Source organism: Hippopotamus amphibius, chromosome 7, assembly GCF_030028045.1.
Source record: "Hippopotamus amphibius kiboko isolate mHipAmp2 chromosome 7, mHipAmp2.hap2, whole genome shotgun sequence".
NCBI lineage: Eukaryota > Metazoa > Chordata > Mammalia > Artiodactyla > Hippopotamidae > Hippopotamus > Hippopotamus amphibius.
Genome location: NC_080192.1, coordinates 38655128 through 38678203, shown reverse-complemented (window position 1 = coordinate 38678203; position 23076 = coordinate 38655128). Strand labels below are relative to the sequence as shown.

The following is a 23076-nucleotide window of genomic DNA, read 5'->3' as shown; positions in this document are numbered from 1 at the left end:
GCCTAACTACACACTACCCCTTTTTTGACAGAGCCTTTGATTCTTTTTTGTATATTGTCTGATATAGGTTCAATCATGTGGCTATGAAAAAGAAAGGAGATTTGTGCTGATGGTTGATTAGAACACAATGCAATGTAACCTGAAATTAAAAAGATGAGTACTGCCCATAAGGACCTCAGGAAGAATCTTTATAATGCTGGTTAAGTGCATGACTTCAGAAAGTGAAGTTTTGAAGGGAGAGCTGATGTAAATAAAATTGGGGAAAAACAAATACTATATAATAAATAAAGCTTTGCCTATTAAAGCTCTAATACATACAAGTTACTAAAAAGACGAGATAATTTTTAAGTAGTAGCAGTTACTATGTTAAGGGGCTAATAAGACTGTAAGGTTTTGTTTTACTATTATTAAAATGTTACTCGGCAATCAACCAGACATGATACACTTCCTGATGGGAGGACAAAACACCCTGCCAAGAAAAATCTGAACCAAAATCTGATCATTTCTCTACCGCATACTGCCAATTTATAGGAAACATAAAAAAACTACATTAATGTGTTAAACATTTCAGGGATATAACCCAGTTCATTTAAGAATAATTGTAAGAAAAAAAGAGATGGAGGATGTAACTGATTAAAAGAGACTTTAAAGACACAGCTAATTATAATGTATGGTCCTTATTTGGATCCTACTCAAATCAGCAAAGTATAAAATTACAACAGGGACTTCTCCCTGGTGATCCAGTGGGTAAGACTCTGTGCTCCCAATGCAAGGAGCCTGGGTTTGATCCCTGGATGGGGAACTAGATCCTGAATGCATGCTGCAACTAAGACCTGGCAAAGCCTAAAAAAAAAAAAAAAGAAAAAAAATTTACAACAAACAATTTATGGCAATATGAGTCAACAGGACATTAAAACTGACTGGATATTTAATATTAAGGACTTACTGTCAATTTATTAAAAATAAACATTATCATGGTATTGTGATCACTTATGTGATAACAATATTGTGACTACTTTTATTTTTAAAAAATAAGATTTTAATATATATATACTACCAACTGTAAAATAGATAGCCAGTGGGAAGTTGTTGTATAACGAAGGGAGTTCAACTCGAGGACGGAAGATGCCTTAGAGGACTGGGACAGGGAGGGTGGGGGGGGGGGGGGGGGCCGCGGGGAAAAGAAAAAAGAAAAAAAAAATAAGATTTTAATATTTTTTAAAAAGGAGTCTTTATTTCTTAAAAATATTTCTTAAAAACATATACTGAAATTTTTATATATAAAATGATATTACTAAGATTTTCTTCAAAATAATATGGGAGTTGGGAAAGTGGTAGGGATATAGCTTAAACAATGAATACCTGGGGTGGGGTCATATACCTTTTTATGTTTGAGCTTTTCTGTATTAAAAAAATTTGTAAATGAAAAGAAAAAAAAATTAACTGGCTAAAAAAATAATCTCCCCCAAACCAAATTATCTTTGCCTTTCTGTAGATATATGTTGTATTGAAACAGTATAAATTTCACATTAACCCTGTTACCCACAGCTCTTCTTTCTCCTGCATAAGAATAGCAATGTCAGGCATACAATCAGGGATCAAGAAAAAAAATTAAAATGTATAGGATTGTTATAATTTGATAAGTAAAGCACTGCATCTATCCAGCATCACTTGAGATGGAAATAATTCTTATGTGTATCATAATCATATTCACAAAAATGGGATTAAATGTAAATCATCTTTCTTTTAAGAACTGCTAAGATAAATGAGTTTAGCCATTATATAATAATCAACATCTGAAGCCTGAGCTGCAGCCATTATTATATTTATTCCAATACTGGGAGAATATTCTTGCTTTTAATACCAGAAATCCAAGTAGTTGTTTATTCTTATAAAGAACTCTTCTGATTTAATAAGTCAGCTCAAACACATAGTGATGATCTAAAGATCTAAAGATCATTATATATTTTAAAGAATATATAATCTGAGGCATATAAGAAATTATTAGTGTACACTCTTGGAAAGATTAGGCATACTATCTTAAAACTACTATATGCATGCTATTTTATAACTACTTATCCTAAGTAGTTATATTTTAATAGGTTCTTACATCTTGTGTCCAAAATGAAACTCCTGTAGATCTTCTTTTCTCTCTTGGTCGCCGTCGCTCTCTGATTGATTTAGGTTGTGATTTATCTTCTCCCTCTTTTTCTTCTTCTCTCTTTTCTCCCTCTGTTAAGGATTAAAATTAATCATATGGCAGCAATGTATCTTTGATAGTATTTTGCAATGTAAACGTGAAAATAATTCTAAGTCAACCTCCTTTATGAAGCCTTCTAAAATTCTCTAATCAGAAATAATTTTTGCCCCCTCAGTGCCTCCGTGACACCTGGTTTAAACGTGTATCTGTATCTCCTGTTAGAGAGAATCAAGATAAGAGTTAATTTTAATTACTTCATTTATCTAGTACCTAAAACAAAAATTTTGCTCGAAAGGCACACTTAATAATATCTGCTGAACAGAAAGTAATTGAATCCTATGAAGAGAATGGGACCCCAGTCATTAACGTCTGACAGGAAGATAGGTATTATAACCAGGAAGACAAGTATTATATCAGTTTTTGCTTCTACCATTCCCAGTGCTCATTCAGCAGTAGAATAAATACAGTATTCATTGAATTTTCTATTAGTATTTAAGAGCAAACTTTTTTTTTCTGGAAAAAATTCGTATTTTATTAAAAACAGATCAACGTAAACAAATGTTAAGTCTTTAAATTTGTTCCCTTCCTGGGATAGTTAAAATAGCTTCAGACTTACATACTCGAAGAATATTAAGGCCTCTGAATATGCTTTAAAAAGCAGACATACGTGGAACAAAGTAATGTTAGAAATGATTTTTAAAAGGCTCCTTGTGCCACTGTCTCCTTACTGTGAAGAAAAAGAAGCAAAAGGAACCCTAAAGAGGGGTTTTAAAGTTGTTTTTAGAATTAGTTTAGAGCAAAGGTCTCAAACGCCGACACTGACAAGTGGCCATCCAGGTTATATAAATGGGTAAAATGGGCCAGGAGGGCACTACTTCAGAGGGGTAGGGGTGGGGCTGCTACTACCTGGCTCTAATCAATGGTTGACATGTGAGAATTCAGACCCGGTTTTGCCACATCTTCCAACTTCTCAACAGAAGGCAGAAATTGGAACTTTTATGCAAATGTCCCTAATTTTAAATGTTGGCTCAAAATTTTTACGAACAGTATATGGGCCTTACACTTAGTGGTTTAAAGAACTGAAATATCTCAATGACCAACAAAAGAAAAGCTGGCTGGAAATTTAAAAAAATTTAATTTTATGAAGTTTATTTCTACATGATTACTGATATTGTTATGACTAATACTGTGAGATTTTGCTTTTAAAATATAAAATACCTACAATTAGGAATAACTTTATTTAGTATCCACCTCTTATTTAAAGGAGGAGTTAATTAGTGTTCACATAGGAACTTGATATGAAATAACAGGAAATGTTAATAGCATCGATATGCCAGTATACAGCTGAAAAAAATCTATTTCTCAAGAAATAAGCATAAAAATAAGGTTTCTTGGCAAGGACATATGTTAAATGATTTTTGTTTAAAACAATTTCACAAAAAAGTAAAAAGATATCTAAATAATATGCAAGAAATGACATGAAACATTAATAAACTGCTCCTAGAAATAATTACCCCACCAGTTTTTCCAATATTAACTTTTCTATGTTGATGGACATAAAGATTTTTGAAGGCAATAAAGATATATGTATCAATGCCAGACCATACAATTTTCTGTTTTTATTTTCTACTTTTCTTATTCTCAACCATCACATTTTTTCTGGTTAGGCAGAATGAGTCCCAGTTTAGGATGTTGTTTCTTTTCTGTTAAACTACCGATTAGGAAAAACCAACTCAAAGAATTATCTGAAGGAAACAAAGCGTTTTCAAAATTTGGTTCTTCTTACCTCTTTCATTTTCCTTTGTTAATCCTCGGGAGTAAGCAGAAGTTATACCAACAAGACTATTTGGCCTGTTTAGTTGACTTGAAGCATAGAGTGAACTGCTCATGGTAGAAAGTGAAGAGGATGGAGTGGTAGAACTTGAAGTTGATACTGGTCTGTAGCGTTGATACATCTGTGAAACATTAAAATTAATACCCATATGAAATACTAAACACAGATAAAAACATATAAAACACTTACATTCATTTCAAAGGAAAAGCTATGTTCTAATCATGTCCAAATAATTCAGACTTCCAGTTAAAATCCTTATGAGTATTTTGTATATGGTTTGTTAGTATATAAATCTCCTGCATTTTCAGAATCACAAGAATTATCTGTGCCACTTGACCTAGCTGTGCTGTTGGTATACTATTACCTCATCATATGTTCTAGAGTACTTTTGTTTATATTCATCTTCTCTAGATGTTTCTGATTCCTTCTTTTCTTCTTGCTTCTCTTTATCCTGCTTTTCTTTTTCCTCTTTTTCTTTTTCTTCATTTTCTTGTTCTCTGGTTCGGGTAGAACGACTCCTTCCTATCGTTTTTTCAGCTTCCTGAAGATCAGTCAATGTCACCCCCTGCACGTAAAAAAGATAAATTTAATAATGAGAGGTATTAAGGCTCATTTCAAAAAATATTTTATAAGTAGATACATTACATATGAATGTATTAAAAGTCAGATAGGCATGTTTGGAATTGGTTTGCAAGTTGAAACAGAGTTTCTACTTAGCAAGTCACATTCATTCTACGAAGAATCATCATGAGCAAGCACAATAGGTACTGGGAAAGAAATAAAAAAGAAATTGTCTCTACGGTCAAGAAATTAACAAAATAGCACAGGAACTGACCATATGAATGTAAATATTCCCAAGAAGTTCAGAGAAAGAAGGAAAAGCCAATATTTGTATTATTTATACATTAAGTTTATATGTATTTATGTTTTTATATATGTATATGCACACAGAAGAGATTTCAGTAAAGAAGTAATTTTTGAAGGTTAAGTCTTGAAAAGAATAGGTTGGATTTAAAGAAGTAAAGGTACCAGCAATTCCACTACTGGGCATATACCCAGAGAAAACCATAACCCAAAAAGAAACATGTACCCCAATGTTCACTGCAGCACTATTTACAGTAGCCAGGTCATGGAACCTAAATGACCATCAACAGATGAATGGATAAAGAAGATGTGGTACATATAAACAATGGAATATTAGTTAGCCGTAAAAAGGAACAAAACTGGGACATCTGTAGAGATATGGATGGACCCAGAGATGTCATACAGAATGAAGTCAGAGAAAAGAGAAAAACAAATATTGTATATTAATGCACATATGCAGAATGTAGAAAAATGGTACAGATCATCCGGTTTGCAAGGCAGAAATAGAGATACAGATGTAGAGAACGAACATATAGACACCAAGGGGGGAAGTGGCGGGGCATTGCGGTGGGATGAATTGGGAGATTGGGATTGCCACATATACATTACTAATAAGAAAAAAAAAAATCAAATTGTACACTTTAAATATATGCAGTTTATTGTACATCAATTATACCTCAATAAAAGTTCTCAAAAGAAAAAAACACATATTAGCAGATATTTAAGATCAGCACTTCATTATTCTACTTTGTATAGCATCTGTTAGAAGCCAGAAAGAGAAAATGTATATAAAAAAGCTTTGAAAGTTACACAAGCTTGTTTAAATGTAACGTAGCAATCAGACCTAAGACATATATGTTAAAGATGGCATGAGGACTAATTAAAAAAAAAATAAAAGAAAAAAAGAAGTAAAGGTGCAAAGACAGAAAAAATATGTTAAGATCCTAGCAAATACATAGTTTAACTTGAAATATAAGTAATGGTAAGGATCAAACAGTTGAATCTGGACTTTGGAGCCCCCCAACTGTAGGAAAGGAAAGACACAAAGACATATAGGAGACTGAATGGCAAGGAAGAGGTAAGAAGATGATAACTAGCCTGAGTGACATTGTTCTCATACTTGCTTTTTGATATACATAATATAAAAGATCTATTATAATTATGAAACATCATATATGATTCATTTTTAACACTTACCAAATACTTTGGGCCAGACACTACATTAGGAATAGAAAAATAAATACTCAGGGATACAAAGGAATATGCTAATTAGATGAAATGTAATATTAACAGGATAGCCACATAAAAAGGTTATGGTAGGATTAATAAAGCAACTTTTACCTTTTAAGATTTACTCATATCATATATTGACATAAATATTTTCACAGAAATGTGAAAAATGGAAAGTAATTTATTTTGAACTTTTATATACTATACACATTAAACATACCTGTGTTGATCTTCTAGACTGTCTTGCTTGTCTGGATCTTGCTTTTCTTTGGGATTCAGACTCTTCATCTCTAACAGGAGTGAGGTATGATCTATAGTAATAAATAAAAATTGTCAGTTGGAGATACAATACCTGTGAATGTAATTACACATGAACATGCATAAATGAAACATTTAAGTTGAGCGTTTTAACAGATTTTAAGAAAGTCTTCAGAAAATGGTTAAACCCACTCTGAAATTCAACAATGTAACCTGATAGTTTTTTAGATTGGAACTACTCACATTAACATATATATATATTTTAATTTTATTTATTTATTTTTTTGGGGGGGTACACCAAGTTCAATCATCTGTTTTTATACACATATCCCGGTATTCCCTCCCTCCCTCAAGTCCCCCCCCACCCTCCCTCGAGTCCCCCCCAACCATATATTTTTAAAGTTCTTCCTAACCACAGGTGTTTTGTTTTTTTTTTAAACTATGTAACTTAGCTCCTTTCTTGATTCCCTGCAACACCATCCTAGATGGTATGTGATGTTATACAGCTAAAGTCTCGACTGTCAATGTCTTTTTATGGTAAAATTGTTAGAACTGAATGTAATATTCAGGATATGGAATGACTAGTGAGGAAGCAGCACTCACTGCATTCTTGTCATTGTGTATTTACTAATGATGTTTTTGAGTTCTCTAAAAATTCAAGTGTTTTTATACACGTTCAAAAGCTTGATATTCCTCTTTCTCCCACTGTTTTATTACTTCTATTCTGCAATATATCAATTCTCTTGAGTTTTAAGGTTTTTATTCAGCTATAACAGATACTTTCTCTTTTATACAACTCCAGTGATTTTCTGGGACAAAAAAGAGGATAACCAATAAATCTGTTATTAGAGTTTAAGAAACATTAATTCTGGAATACAATTTTTGTATTGTTTGTTGTAGAGGTTGATTATATAAATGTGGAAAATACTATACATTCTAACCTTCTCCAAGAAAATAACATATTAAAGGGTCTGAAGAGGACTGAGGGAAGAAACTCATTTAACTGTGTTTAACTCAGCATTTTCCAAGATCATTTAAGCAGGAAAAACTTTTTTTTTTCTTTTGCGGTACATCTATCAAATATGTAAAAGTGTTTTGTGAAATATTAGTCTGTAAACTATGGTCCAAAGGCTATTTTTTTCTTTTCTCTTCTTTTTTAAACACAGCCACATACAAATATATACACTACAGATTAAACTAACAAATACATAAAACCAGGAACAAGTCACACATACCAGGAAGTTCTCCAATACTTCTAGGTAGGTCCCTGCACCTGCTGTGGGGAGGACTGTGGAGAGCTCAGACTGTGATCTGGTATCAGTCCTGCGTGTATTTGCCCCCACAGTGCACAGCTGCCCCCTAAGACTACAACCCCTATTGTAGAAACACTCGTCTATTCAGGTGATCCACAGATACAGGGTCTATCAAGCCTATTGTGGGTATTAAATCTGTTCCTCCCATGGCTGTTTCCCTTTCTCTTCTTTGGTCCTGCAGTCCTTGGGGATCAGTTCTGGTTTTGGTCCCCTCCTTGCGCGTGGGCTGCTCTCAGGTGTTGGTTCCCCACCCAAACAAGAGGGGGTAAAAGAGGGCGACTGGGACTCACTTGCAAATTCAGGTCGCGAGAGGGAGGGATATGGCAGTCTAACTGAAACTTGCAGGAGTGCTTACAGCACAAAGGCTATTTTTTTCATCCATTCATTTAAAACTCATTTATGTACCTACTGGCCCTATGCAATATGTTGCCTTTTGGACTTCCACCAGATGAGGAAAAAAAAAAACAGAAAGAGGTGAAACCTAAATGTGATAGCAAATCTAGTTTAGCTAAAATTTATAGCAGCCTAAACAGCTGCATGTATCACTTCAGCATTTCATGAGCTGCTCTGAAAGTACAAATGGACACAAAAGATTGAATTCTGATTCCCACTATCTACAGTCAAAGTTTTCATATTTAGCTTAAATTGAATTAAGTTTAGGGAAATTTGCATTGCCACTATGCCCCTTTATCCCCATGGCAAATAGCACTATCAACCATCATACTCTCTCCCAAGAAGCCTAGATTCTTTTTCAATACTTTCAAGCTGCCATGAAAGTTAATAAATCTATTTATCATATCTATTTTAACATATGCAGGTTAGGAGCATAAAAATTACTACCTGAAAGACTTATAAAATCTTCATTTAAAATTTCCATACAAACGAGCTCCAAATTAGCATAAAAACCTAGCCTATCAATTTGTAATGCACAATATATTTCCTATATATTTGATAGTCACCATCTGATATTCAGTTCCTTTCTCCTCCCTTGAGGTGTCTATACAGAGCAGACCTCTAAGAACAAGATGCAGAGTATACAAATAATTCATATTTTAATGTGTTTTTAATTCCAAAGAGCTGACCATCAAAAAGATGGCAGAATATACCAATTTCCATTGCTGCCCTAATCATTACTATGTCATACTGTCATACTGGTTTCTTTCCTATAACTATATAGGGTATATAATTTTACTTACTAGTTTTAGATTGCCCACTATTTTCTGAACAATCCAAAGGTTATTTTTATTTTTATTTTTTTAATTTTTTTAAACATTTTACATTTATTTATTTTTTAAATTTGTCATTATTTATTTATTTATTTTATTTTACTTTATTGGCTGTGTTGGGTCTTTTTTGCTGTGTGCAGGCTTTCTTTAGTTGTGGTGAGTGAGGGCTACTCTTCGTTGTGGTGCGCGGGCTCCTCATGGCCGTGGCTTCTTTTGTTGCGGAGCATGGGCTCTAAAGCGCAGGCTCAACAGTTGTGGCACACGGGCTTAGTTGCTCTGCGGCATGTGGGGTCTTCCTGGAGCAGGGATCGAACCCATGTCCCCTGCATTGGCAGGCGGATTCTTAACCACTGCACCACCTAGGAAGCCCCCAAAGGTTATTTTTAAATTAAGGTTTTTTTTTTTTCCTCAGTAAAAGCAATTTTCTATATATTATTTATTTCCCTGACATTTACTGGCTGAAATATTTATATTTGTTTATAATATATTTTGGTTAGTCAACCAAATTACATCTCTGAAAAACTGAAAACCAACCCTTGCTTCTCACTCAGCACATTTCCTTCCAGAGGGAAGATATAAATAGGCAATTGGGAGCTGGCTGAGCCAAGGGAAAAGAGTAGAAAAGAACAGTTGTACCAAACCATGTGAATTCATGCTACAAATACAAAGTTATTAGTAGGGTACTGTTTTGCAGTTTGAAAAGACTATGGAGAATTAGAAATACTTAAACAATGAAAGAATTTGCCATCATGTGCCTGCCTGCCTGCCTGCCATCTATCTATCTATCTATCTATCTATCTATATCTATCTATCTATCTATCTATCTATCTATCTATCTATCTATCCATCCATCCATCCATCCATCCATCCATCCATCCATCCATCCATCCATCCATCCATCTAGATATTTTCTCACCCTGCGAGGCTTGTGGGATCTCAGTTCCCTGCCCAGGGACTGAATCCGGGCCATGGCAGTGAAAGCCCAGAATCTTAACCTCCAGGCCATAGGTAACCTTGCCATGTTCCACCTATTTCAAGCTAGCTTCTCCTCCTTGCTCCCCAATGCCTCCTCCCTCCATTAATCAACTGGAAACCTTTATAAAAACAGAAAATTCTCATCCAAACCTGATCAATAAAAACAGAAAAATTCAAGAATACTGTGGAATTTAATAGTGTACAAAATAACTTTACATAATATCTAAAAGTACATATGTAACTGTACCTAAAAATGGCAAAAATGTATTAATATCTTTTTCAGCCACAGTATATTCTTAAATCACCATACATAAATTTTGGGGCAAATTTTCAAATATACACATTTCGAAATCATTAATGAAATTTAATGAAAAGACAAACAGGGGAATTCTCTGGCGGTCCAGTGGTTAGGACTCCGCACCTTCACTGCTGAAGGCCCCGGTTCAATCCCTGGTTGGGGAAGTAAGATCCCGCAAGCTAAGCAGCGCGGCCAGGGCAAAAAAAAAAAAAAGAAAAAGAAAAAGAAAGAAAAAAGGCAAACAGACGAGGCCAAAATTGCAAACAATTATTTGACATGAAACAAAATACAAACATTAATATTACTGCAAACATCACTGAAACAAGACAAAATTTCTGTAATAAAAACCAGGAAAAATGTCAACAGACACATTTTACTTCTTATGCTATTAGAACCTGCTCCGCCCTAACAATATTGCCAAATATTTAGTTCTCAGTCTTTCAAGTCCTCCAGGATTAATTCTAAAAAGCTGAAACTCAATACTTTCCAACAACATAAAAAATAAAGAAATCTGAGGTTAAGAATCATAATTTGCTTGTTCTGAAACAACTGATGATTTTAGGGAGACATTCATTGGCTTTAATTGTCACTGGAAAAATTTTTTTAAAGTATGGAATGCTAGAGACAGAAAGGATTCTACAAGTTAAAAATTATATAAATTAAATACCTCATTTTACAGAAGAAGAAATTCTGACCCGCAGAGAACTCTTACCTTAGGATTAAGGCAGAGCAAGGGGTAAAAAACCAAGAACTTCTGAACCTTTTCCCCTTCAACTCCCCACCTTCCAAAAAAGCAAAGCCCTCAAATTCATTTTAACTAGAAGAGAATGATGAGTGCCTATGATCCTCTAATTTCTGTAGGCTATGTGGTCTCACTGAAAGCACCTCGAAAACCTAAAACTGAATACACTTAGAGAAAAATAAAGCAAGAATAATTAAAATATAATATAACCTATACTGGTATTCAAATTACAAAATGCTAACTGCTTGTAGTGCTGTTATGGAAGTTATCATTAAATTTCACCAAAAATATAGAAATGAAACAAATATATTGACAGAAACTAAAGATGCAACGATAGGAAAGAAAACAATTTTTTAATTAAAAATTTCTTTCAAAATATTTAACATTTTATTACTTTTCATATATTCACCACAAATATTACTGTAAGGATGCTACTACTTACAACAGGTCATGCACTTTGCTAGGCATCAGAGACAAAAGATGTATAAAACTGTCTGTATATGAACACTATGTGCCCAAAAATAAAACCAAATTAATCTGGTTGGTATTTTAGTTAAGGAAAAACATCAGTTATGTAGCTAATTTTGCAAGAATAAAGTATTTAAAGAGGTTACATTTAGTTTCCTAAGATGTTTTTTCTCAAAAGGGAAAACCAAATTCAAAGCTAGGGACTATGCATGATATAGCAGACAAAACCCTGGACTGATTCTCCTGTAATCTTGGGTCTAGCCTTAGCTCTCACACTTACTAACCATATAAAAGTGGAAAAGTCACTTAATATCTCTAGGACTCAATTTCCTTCTGTAAAGGATATCATAAAATAGGTAAATTCCTTTCCACATCTATGATTCCATACCAATTGGCTGCAACAGGAAGAAGTGAGCAATGCTCGTCCATATGTTTAAGCACACAAAATAAATCCACAGACCCTTTAAAAATTTTAATTAACAAGTGCCTTCTATGTACCAGAATTGAAATTAAGTGAATGTATTCAACATACTTAAAATTATTTGGCTTACACATATGCATAAGAAGCCATTCTTCACCAAGAGAATTTTAAAATGAAATTCTCAAAAATAACAACAAAAACATGCATCAAATTTCTTAACAATGGGGTGGAAGGGGGAAACAATGAGAATAAAAAAAACCTATTTTTGTCATGTTACAACTAGTTTTCCATGAGTATGATTTGTTTAGTATGTGTTTATAGAGTATGTGTTTAGATCGTCACCACAAAAATGGTTTGAATTAGAACCATTAAAACTAAGACGGCTAAGTAAGAAGACAACTGTCTGGCTCAGCGCCTTTAAACAAGAACATAAATTCTGTCAGAGGTGGGTTATCAAGCCTAAATGCTAATAATTGCTAATTACATCAATTTACATAGTTCTGAGTTGATACAGGTCATCTCATTATTAACCTACTGAAGAGATGGTCACCAACTTCCCAAGATTAAAAAACAAAACGAAACAAACAACTTTCATCATTGGGCAAGATATATCAGCAGTCCTATTAGGACCTTTACACACCTGCGTCTCTCCCTGACCTCTGAAGTGGAGGAGACAGTGCCAGCAGTAGTTGTAGTCAGGGTTGTGGTAGAGGCTGCAGCATTTACAACAGTTGGAGCAACAGGAATGGTCACTGCCGTAGGAACACTGTCCTTTTCTTTTTCAGTACTATCCTCAGCCCACAAACGATTTGAGGTACTATAGCATCATAAGCAGCAACACAAAAAGAGAAAAGGAAACAGCTAAACAATGAAAGCATTTTCTAGCAGCTGAAAACATGTGACTACTGGGATGGATTTTTTTAAAACATAAGGTGAGACAATTTTGACTATGAACCAAAAAGTTCACCCAGAGCTGTCAAAGAGAAATTTACATTTTAAGCAGCTTGATTCAAGGAAAGTTCATAAGTCAGGAACTTAGTTTTTTTCCCCAGACATGCACAATTGCCTCTTTTAGAACCAATTTTTGTTTGTAAATAGTTTTAACAAGGTCAATGAAAAAATCCAGAGCCCCACAATCTTCTAAACAAAAATGCATGCACATACATAAGCACACAGTAGGCCTGAACACAAAATGTATCTGTGACTCACCTGCTTTGTGTGCCTGCTGAGGAAGAACCCGTTGTAATCTTTGTAGTAGTGCTTGTGCTGGAAAGCAGGCTTTTCTGAAGCCCAGCTGCAGAGGTAACTGTTGGTGTTGATGTGGTGCTTGGAACACTAGAACTAATCAAATCATCTTGTCTTCTACCAAAGGAGCAACTAAAGGAAAGAGTCATATCTATATAGGATGTGTTTGTATGTGTATTCTATAGCAATGCCTATACATTATACAGATTCACAAGGCTAGGAAAAAAATCTAAAAGACTGTGTTCCTAAATACACCACCGGCTCCAGCACCAAGAGTTGCATCTACAACTTGCTAGAGTCTAGACGATTTCACTAATTTGGTAGTGTATCATTTTACTGTATCCCCCGCCCACCAACAAGATTCAAAGATGATCTGATGATTTATATTTCTGGAACTGTTCCAGGTCATATGATCATGCCAGGTTGGGTCTGGAAAAACACTTTGGTTTGCTTTTACTCAGGAAAAGTTATGACAAACATTTTTGAAGAAAATTGTTTCAGCAATGGGTCACATCCCTAGGAGTGACCCATGTCTATATTTGTTGATCTTTTTAGTCTTCGTTTTGGTTGCTTTTAGCAGAGAAAATAACGCACAGATTTTCTACCCCCTCACCAATATGATATTACCAACATTCCAATTTCAAGGCATTTCCATTGCTCTGAGTTCTAACACAAGTAGAAACTTTCCAGGTCACCAAATGAGATCAATCAATTGATCTATTTCAACTGCTCTGGTCAATTATATAATTGACATACATAATTATATATGAAGTTCCTTTTCAATATGCCACAATCTAAAAGATACTTCATAGTATATCAAATTTAATTTAAAAATATATAATAGGAAGGCATATGTAGGAGCAAATTTTCACCCATCTTTAAGTACATACTCTGTTTTTAAATGAAGTTTTATTTAAATAAGAAAAGATATTTAATAAAGGCACATTTTTAATATTATATTAAATTGAGAGCTCCAAACTGCCTCATATTTTAATAAAAGAATACGTGAAAGTTACTTAAGAATTATATTGTTACCTTTTATGATAAGTTGATCCTTCATTAATTGAGCTATTCTTTTTGAGATCATCTTCCCATTTTCTTCGCGTATATGAACTACTTGTTCGCAAACTTGAAGAATCTCTGTGAAAAAAATATCCTTCAGATTCTGGTAGATAATTTTAAAATAGGGTTAAAGAAGCTGTACATTAATAAACAATAATAGAAGTAGAAACTAGTAAAATCCATTAATAAATATTCCAAAGTGTTTTGCTAAGAAGTGAAAGTAATTCACCAAGACTCCAGTTCTAAGATTCTATCCCTAAGGTATAATTCTAACTACAGGGGGGAGATTTAAATGTTTGTAGAAGTTTTATTTATGATGACAAAATATGAGACAATTTAAATGTCCATAGTTTGGGGAGGGGAAATGGTTACTTTAAACTCAGCAGATCTACTCTATGGATCACTATGTACTGATGAAAAACAACGCTTATTGAAAATACATACTAATGCTTATGAGATCTTAGATGAAAGAAAAAGTCAAGCACAAAATTGAATATTATAACATTATTACAATTATATTAAAAAATTCTCATACTCTATATGTGCTGAAAAGTAGGAAGAAATAAACTAAAATGTTGACAGCGATCATAAGGGCTTTTTCTCCCTTCTTTTTTCTCGTTTTCTATTATGTTCCAAATATTCAGAAAGCATAAAACTAGTCTGGGATCGAATCTGCCACCACTGTCCCCTCACTCTGTTACAACCATAATGTCTTCATTTTTTTTGCTATTTCATGAACATACCAAGCCTGCACCTCCTCAGGTCCATGTACTTGATGTTCTTCCTATTAGGAATACCCTCCATCTTTTCCTGAAATCCATGTCCCACATAATTACAATGCTCATGTTTTACCCTCATGCTAGATAGTAAAGAATTTTACAGTAAAAAAATAAAGCAAATCATAATGAATCCACCTGTTTTCTTTCTCCTCAATGTCAGATGTACTGGCTAGTCGTCTTGGTATTGTAGGTGCAACATATGCAAGCCTAGTTCCTTTACTATCTTTCTCCTATACAACAGGGAGAAAAAAAGAGTGAAAATAAATCTGTGTGATGATTATAGGTGCTGCTAAAAGTATTATGGAAAGAGTATTCAACAACATGTAATTACACAGCCATCATAGTTTATTTTATAATATTTCCATAATTCCTAAACTCCCAAACTGACGTTTATCAATATTCAAGTACTATAAGCACTAAAAGACAGCCTGTTCAAAGTAAATTTACTTTCTTTCTCCTTTAATCTAGAATTAGATCATTTTAACATAAGAAAAATTTCTCCACATTTTAATGACTTTTTCGAAAACTTCTGTAACATATTATTTACTACAATATAGTATTGTAAGATTAAATATCTTTACTTCTTTCAGAGAAATAAGGTTTCAAGTATGGTTCACTGATAGGTCTCTATTTACGTTACACAAGCAATTTACTACCTTGATAGTCTATGTTCTAAAGATATAACGTTAAAATATGTGAAATAAAAAATTATTTAAATTATATTTATACAAATCTGGCTGAGAGTGCAGTGACAATGGCATCTGTTACATTCTCATTATATTGGCATCAAGTACTTGGAAAACAACTGGGCAATAAATTTATACAAAATGAAAAATATTAAAATTACTTAACGAGAAATTCATTTTTGAATTTCTGATACATGTAAACACTCCTGCATAGAACAAGAAAACTATAACGAAAAAAAAGTCCAAATGCTAAAAATGCAATAGAAAATAAATAATCCAATTATATAAAATAGCACTAAATGAACTGTGGTGCATTCTATTTAATGCAATTTAATACTGCCTTTCAAAATACAGTTATTAAAATTGCTCACTAGGACAAAGTTGTGAAGTATCAGATGAAAAAGCAGATAAAGACACTGCAGATATTGGATAAATGCAGCCTATGAGTATAATCATATTCTAGAACAAATATGTTCCTAAACTTTGAAAACCTTTCTTAATAATTAAAGTTAGCTTGCTCCTTGATACACTGTATTGTAAATTCTCAAACAGGATAAAGGATTCCTTTAATTGAGTATAGTCTCATAATTTATGTTTTGGGCAAATACACCTTATATTCCCAATAATTATATTCCATATAGATATTTGCTTAAGGTAGGTACTTGTATCATCATGTAATTCATTAAGTCAGGTGAATTAAGTTGATACACAGATCTTATGATACATAGTAGAAAATCCAACAGATTTGACTCCTGGAAAACAAATTATCACAGTTTTTAAAGAAACCAAACTGGGAAATAGATTACCTTTTCTTTATTATCCAAAGAGGAGGAAAGTCTGGGGCTTGAAGCTGAACGCATAACACCTGCAGTATCTTTTTCTTTCTGAGCCTCTTTAGATGCTGTGATTTCTGCAAGTGCGCCATAGCTGCCAGTCTTTCTAAGTCCTAACCTCCAAGATGCAGGAGACTCATCTTTTCTCTCTTCTTCTTTGGGAGAAATTTTTGCAGCTGAAGCTGGAAACTGTTTTTATTTTATTTTATTTTTAAGGATAAGGAAAAAAATTATCAAGACTGATTAGTCCTTAAGCTGGAAATGAGAAGTTTACAGATAATATGTTTAAACCTATAGTTAATAGTTTCAGGAGAAACACTTTTACTAAGCAGGTTAATGTCTTAGTCAAAAATGTAAAGATCTAAAACTGAAAAAGGAAATACTACCTTTCCAGATGTTAGATTTAAGAACACACACTCCACACTTCGTATCACACAGAAAAATTATGATGCAAATATAGAGAACAGAAATGAGCACACCATAATGACTTAAAACCATGCATCTTTGAAACCAATATTCATATTAAACATGTTATGTTGTAACCTAATACAAATCCTTGCACATAGAAATGCCTCACCATAGACTTTTCACCCTTACTGGGCACAAGAACAATGCCAGTTTTGCGCAAGCCCTGCCTCCATGATGCAGGATCTACTGATTCCACCACAGGCATGATAGGAGCAATGAAATCATACTAAAGCCAATTAAAATAAGACAGGTAAAGAGATAAAGATTGAAAGTATGAAAACAGAAAAGGAAGTTATGAGCAAAACAGACTTTTCTTTTTTTAAAAGTATTTCATAATAAATTAAAACTGAACAACTGGGTAATTACCCAATCTTTAAAAGTCACTGGGAACAAGTTCTTGTTTTAGCATGAGAGAATCTGAAAGACTCTAATAGATAAACTTCTAAGGCAGTTAAAGGCACATTGAGCAGATACTATTATAGTATGAAGTGAACAAATTACTGCACTTGAATTTTTATTCATTTTGTACTTGGGTTAAAAATTTTTAAATCCATCATTAACAAAAAAGTAATAATCAATATATTTCTAATTACAATATTTAATTCATTAATATTTTAAATACCACAAGCTTAAATTTACTGTTTGATTTTTTTCACCAAACATTAAATGCTGCAGCTAAAAACCATTTTTTGTACAAATATTTATTTCATTTTCGGGGCTTTCCGACAGCCCTAAAACTGAAACATCTGTTATCTTTAGTTCACTTCATCAACTTCACTTACAGAGTTTAAATATTCAACCACAGTTAAATATAGATGATTAATATAGCAAATATCTAGTGACTACAAGCATAGAATATTTAAATTTAAAGAAAAAAAAACTTTCTTTCATATCTATTGCCAAAGTTTGCCATAACAGCTGTTTAATAGAGCTTATTAAAGCACCCATAACATTGGAGGGCTACTTCCTAGACAAAACTGCTACAAGATACCTCTAATACTTCCAATAATTAATTCCTATCAATAGGGTTAAAAAGACACTCAAGATATACAGCATTTCTTAATTCTCAAAATGCACACTGAGGCATTCCAAGGCACAAGAACAAAATCACAGGGGTGCTGTGGGATATTTTAAAGTTTTGAGAGAAGTACAGTGACATCTGTTGGACACTGCACAAACTGCCATTATTAACTTATTTGTACCTAACTACTTAATAAATGAAACAAAGAGGCATTTTTTTTTCTTTTGGCCAAATGGCACTGTGAAAAAAAATTAGTAAAACAGTAGGGTCTCCACTGACTGAGGAAGTCCAGGAAGCTCTGTGATATTTTACATACTACGATAGGCACTGAAATGATTCCTTATTGATTTCAATGTTTAAAGTCATAGCACTCAGGACTTCTCTGGTGACATAGTGGTTAAGAATCTGTCTGCCAATGCAGGGAACATGGGTTTGAGCCCTCGACCAAAAAATCCCACATGCCACAGAGCAACTAAGTCCACGCGCTACAACTACTGAGCCTACGGGCCTAGAGCCCATGCTCCGCAACAAGAGAAACTGCCACAGTGAGAAGCCCACACGACACAACAAAGAGTAGCCCCCTCTCGCCGCAACCAGAGAAGGCCCGTGCAAAGCAATGAAGACCCAACGCAGTCAAAGATGAAATAACAAACAAACAAAATAAAGTCACAGTACTCAAGAACAGAGGCTGGCAAAATTTTTTTTCCTGTAAAGGGCGAGAATGTAAACTTTAGGCTTTGTAGACCATAGAGTCTCTGTTGCAACTACTGATCTAAGCTGCTGTAGCACAAACCCAGCCATAGGTAATACACAAGTGAATGAATGAATGTGGCTGTTTCATTGTCTCTAAATAAAGCTAAAACTTTATTTACGGGCAATGAAGTTTGAATTTGTGTCACAAAATATTCTTTTTCTTTTGATCTTGCCCCACCTCTGCCAACTATTTAAAAATATTAAAACCATTCTAACTTGCAGGCTGTACAAAAAACAGGTAGTGGGCCAGCTTTGGCCCACAGACCATAGTCTGCCAATCCTTCCTTGCCCCAGAACCTTCCCCAAACTGGAAACAAGTGTTATTCCTCCATGATATTCCTCCATGATAAAACAGTCAGATAGCAAATAGTATTTGCTGAGTGTTACAAGAGAAGCTAACATTTAACAAATGTTTACTTGTGTCAGGTCCTAAACTAAGTGCTTCTTATGCATTATCTCATTTAATCCAACAATCACCCAATGAAACAGTATTTTACTATTATCCAATATTTTAGAGTTGAGAAAAATGAGGCAATATTATCAAGTTTGAAATACTGTTGCACTGTTATGACTGATACACCTCTTTCTCCACCTAACATGAATTTGGATTTAAGTACTGGTTTATGTGTTTAAAAGAGTCTTTTAATTTTCTGGTATATAAATAAACTTCTCTGAAAAACTCAAGTATACCTACTCCCTAAAATTCTTCTTTCGGTTTTTATAACCAGGACAGTATTTTGACTTTCCTACTCTTCTGACTACCCCTTTTCTTGGTCTTTTTGTTGTTGTTGGTAGCAACTTTCCTTGTCATAGCCCTGTAACATAAAGCACTCCAGGAGTCTGCTCTCGTACCTCCTATCTTCTCTTTTACTTTCTTTTGAATGTTGGAAGTAGGGTCTTCTTTACATCCTCAGGCTAAATATTAATTGTATTCCGCTTATTCGCAAATTTGTTACTCTCCAGCTCAATCTGACTCCTAAATTCTCAGTCCCAAATTTCTATTTACCTGTAGAATGGACTGTATGTAACCTGAAACATGTTTAAAGTCAAACACCTTTCTTTCCAAACCAACTCTTCCTCAGTGTCCTTTTTCTGTTACTGGCACCAATAATCTCTTCAATCCCCTAATTTTTTTTTGGCCGTGTGTGTGGCACGTAGGATGTGGGAACTTAGTTGCCTGACCAGGGATTGAACCTGCACCCCCTGCAGTGGAAGCATGAAGTCTTGACCACTGAACACTGGAAGTCCCAATCCCCTATATTTGAAACGTCATAGTCATGTTAGACTTTTCTCTGTTATCTTCCTCCATTTATAAATTAACTGCCAAGTCTCTAAATCTCCTCCTCTCCTTTATAAGACCACTGCCACTTCTCTGGTTTATATTCTTATCATGCTGGGCAACTTCAATGACTTTTTAACAAACGTTCTCTCAATCAGCCTCTCACCTTCAAATATACCTGTACATTGCTGCCAGAATAATATTCTATACAGAATAATTCATGGCCTTGTGCAAACACCTATGATTCTCTACTACCTATCAAATTACGAAAATATTACCACAGAAAAGAAAACATTCCAGTTTGGCTCTACTTTTCCTGTTCTATTTCATACATGTATCCTATAAATCAATCAAACCAGACTAAACGCATTTTTCCTGCTAACACTCCACATTATCCCTACTTTGATCACATTGTTTCTTTTCTCTCTTTTTCAACAAACTGTACAAACTCTCCTCTCTGTTAGTTGAAATACTGCCTACTCATTCTTCAAGATCTCAAATGTTCTAACTCCATTACCTCAAATCAAAAATGATTTCTTCCATTTAAAAATTGTCATTCTACAATTATACACTTTTATTGGTATAATTCATATACCTACAGCACATTGTAGCCTTTTATTAAATTTTATTATGCTTAATAATTAGGTTCAGTTAGCAAGAACATGTAAATCCAAGAAAACTCTGAATTTTTACCATCTAGTAAAGAAAATATAGTTTACACTTATTGGAATGTATGTGTATACAGCAGAGTAGGTAATCTTTTTCAGAGACCTCAACAATATTTATTTTGACCAGAGTTATATGTAAACATTGTTAGTTAAACCTATCGTCAGTTAAAACTTTAACTAACAATAAACTTATTGTTAGATAAAATTTTAATATAATATAAAATGTATATTATTTAACTTGCTGTAAGTTAAATAATGCAATCAACTTACTATTTAATTAAAATAAATCATAAGATCAAACTAATGGTTTTATAGGTAATATATCCACAAATCATAGGCTGATCGCATTGCTACAGAAATAGTTGTATAATTTTACCTGACAAGTTAACAACTTAAGAGAAGATCATTTAAAGTGAATACACCTATGTTCCTCTGTAGTTATCATGACTTATTATAGACTATAAGTGATATTTAGTACTGTTTTAGAGCTTCTAGTTTTGTGATCTATTCCTCGCCATGAATGTTTATGTGTGTGTATATTTATATACAGTTTATGTACTGGTGGAAGAAGCTAGAGAACTTAAGATAACTTTGTCTAAATAATAGAAGCAGAGTAGTGAGTGGCCACCTAAAACTAGACAGAACTCTTAATTACAAAATCCTTTATGGTGCATTTACAAATTAAGAATTCATCTAAGGAAATTTCTGCTAGGTCTCTAAGTTATGGGGAAAATCTTGAACCAAATGAAAAAAAAAAAACCACTAAAATGCTAAATTAAATACAGTATCATTAAACATGATAACAGGCTTTAAAAGTCATATAATACTGATAAAATTTAAAAATACTTCATTTTTTGTACACCATGACTTGAATGAAATTTGGCCATAAAACTTTAAGAACAAAGACTAAAACAATATAATCTTTAAAGTAAGTTATGATGCTTGAAATTGAGAATAAAATGGAGTTTCTAAGTATGCAAATTAGAGAAACAGATAGTTGTCATTAGATCAATTTAATTATAGAATCAGAAGTAATTCTCAATAAGAACTTTTACAGCAAAGAGATTATTAGCCCACTAATCTAACAGAGCTATTAAGTATTTTGCTTTCAGTGAGGGCAGTTGGCATAAACTAAGAAGTAAATTGCCATAAATCTAGGGTTATGTTTGAGAAAAATGTAATTGATCATAAGAACCCTACTGTAATTATTTGACTACAGTAAGAAAGGGACTCCTTAGCTAAATACTCAAAAGACTAACAGCTGGTTTCTTTGGCCAGATATTTCAGGGGAATGGAACTTTTGGGAACTCTTGATAAATCTATAGTTTTAAAAGATAATAAATCAAAAGAGCTAAAGTTTAGAATTTACTGAAGTATAAAGGGGTTCTAGAATTAAATAAAGCTTTAGTTAAAGCAGCTCATGGTGACACCAGTTATGGCATGGTAACTGTTTTGAAAACCTTGCAGACAGACTGCTTCTGGAGAATTTCATTTTAAAGCATATAAAATAATGACCATTTGAAGGTGGGTTCTAACTGAATTCAAGAAGCCCTCAGTTCTAGAACACAGAAGGTAAGACAATTTAGTCACAGAGTCTCCTGATATTCAGACTGTACCAGTGAAATTCATACATTTCTACCACTAAGAATACACACTACTCCTTTCCTTTGGAAGAGTTTTAGAGGATTATTAATGACAGTGTGGATTTCTAAAGAATTCTCTAGTTTATGATTTTAAAAGGTTCAAATTTTGACCACTTGGCGCCAAATCCAAAGATGAGAAAAACTGACAATATGATAGAAACGCTGTGGGGATTTAAAATCAGTCCTCAAACCTAGGCAAACCAAATAATGTCAGACAAGCAACAAAATAAGAAGTCCAAAGGCAGAGATGTGATAAGTAAACACTATGTATAACCCCTGAGTGGACCCTTAATTCAAAAAATCAAACACCTAGAAAGATGTTACTAGGAGGACAACTGGGAAAATTTTCAGTATGGTCTGTATATTAGTGAACATAAATAATGGTATTATATCAATGTTAAATTTTCTAAGTATGATGACTTCAGTGATGGAGTGAAGGATAATGCCTTTGTACTTAAGAGATACCTACTCAAATATTTAGGAATAAAGTGTTACAGTGAAAGCAGTCAATTCTTAAATGGTTCTGGGGGCGGAGGCACATGTGCATATGAACATGTCTACGTGCATGCGAGTGTGTGTGCATGTGTTACATTGAGAGGGAAATGAGTTTGCTCGTAAAAGATAAGGGCTGGTGGGGAAAAGCCTTTAAAAGGAGACCAGGAGGTTAAAACAAACCAACCAACCAACCCACAGAAAACCCTTAATCTTTAATTTGAGGTAAAAGAAGTATAGGTTCTGAAACAACAGGGAAAAGTAAAGTCTTTAACAGATCAACACACTAGTTGGAAAGTACTATTTGGTGGAGAAAAG

At 33.7% G+C, this 23076-nt stretch overlaps 1 protein-coding gene across 10 annotated transcripts in view; it reads right to left on the bottom strand.

Annotated features, from left to right (window-relative positions):
* Positions 1 to 23076, bottom strand: part of PPP1R12A (protein phosphatase 1 regulatory subunit 12A) — a 142953-nt gene that overhangs the window by 23115 nt on the left and 96762 nt on the right. For 4 of the 10 annotated variants that reach the window (XR_009054579.1, XM_057740661.1, XM_057740662.1 and 1 more), the window contains 9 exons: positions 16408 to 16623; positions 15051 to 15145; positions 14110 to 14214; positions 13039 to 13206; positions 12470 to 12646; positions 6349 to 6439; positions 4399 to 4599; positions 3987 to 4155; positions 2111 to 2232 (listed from right to left, as the gene is read on the bottom strand). Coding sequence is in view for 9 of the 10 variants with exons in the window: in XM_057740661.1 (XP_057596644.1) it covers positions 2111 to 2232; positions 3987 to 4155; positions 4399 to 4599; positions 6349 to 6439; positions 12470 to 12646; positions 13039 to 13206; positions 14110 to 14214; positions 15051 to 15145; positions 16408 to 16623 (1344 nt within the window). In the remaining variant the exon portion in view is untranslated. The remainder of the gene's footprint in view (positions 1 to 2110; positions 2233 to 3986; positions 4156 to 4398; positions 4600 to 6348; positions 6440 to 12469; positions 12647 to 13038; positions 13207 to 14109; positions 14215 to 15050; positions 15146 to 16407; positions 16624 to 23076) is intronic. The other 6 variants (XM_057740665.1, XM_057740667.1, XM_057740664.1 and 3 more) reach the window with 4 other exon arrangements.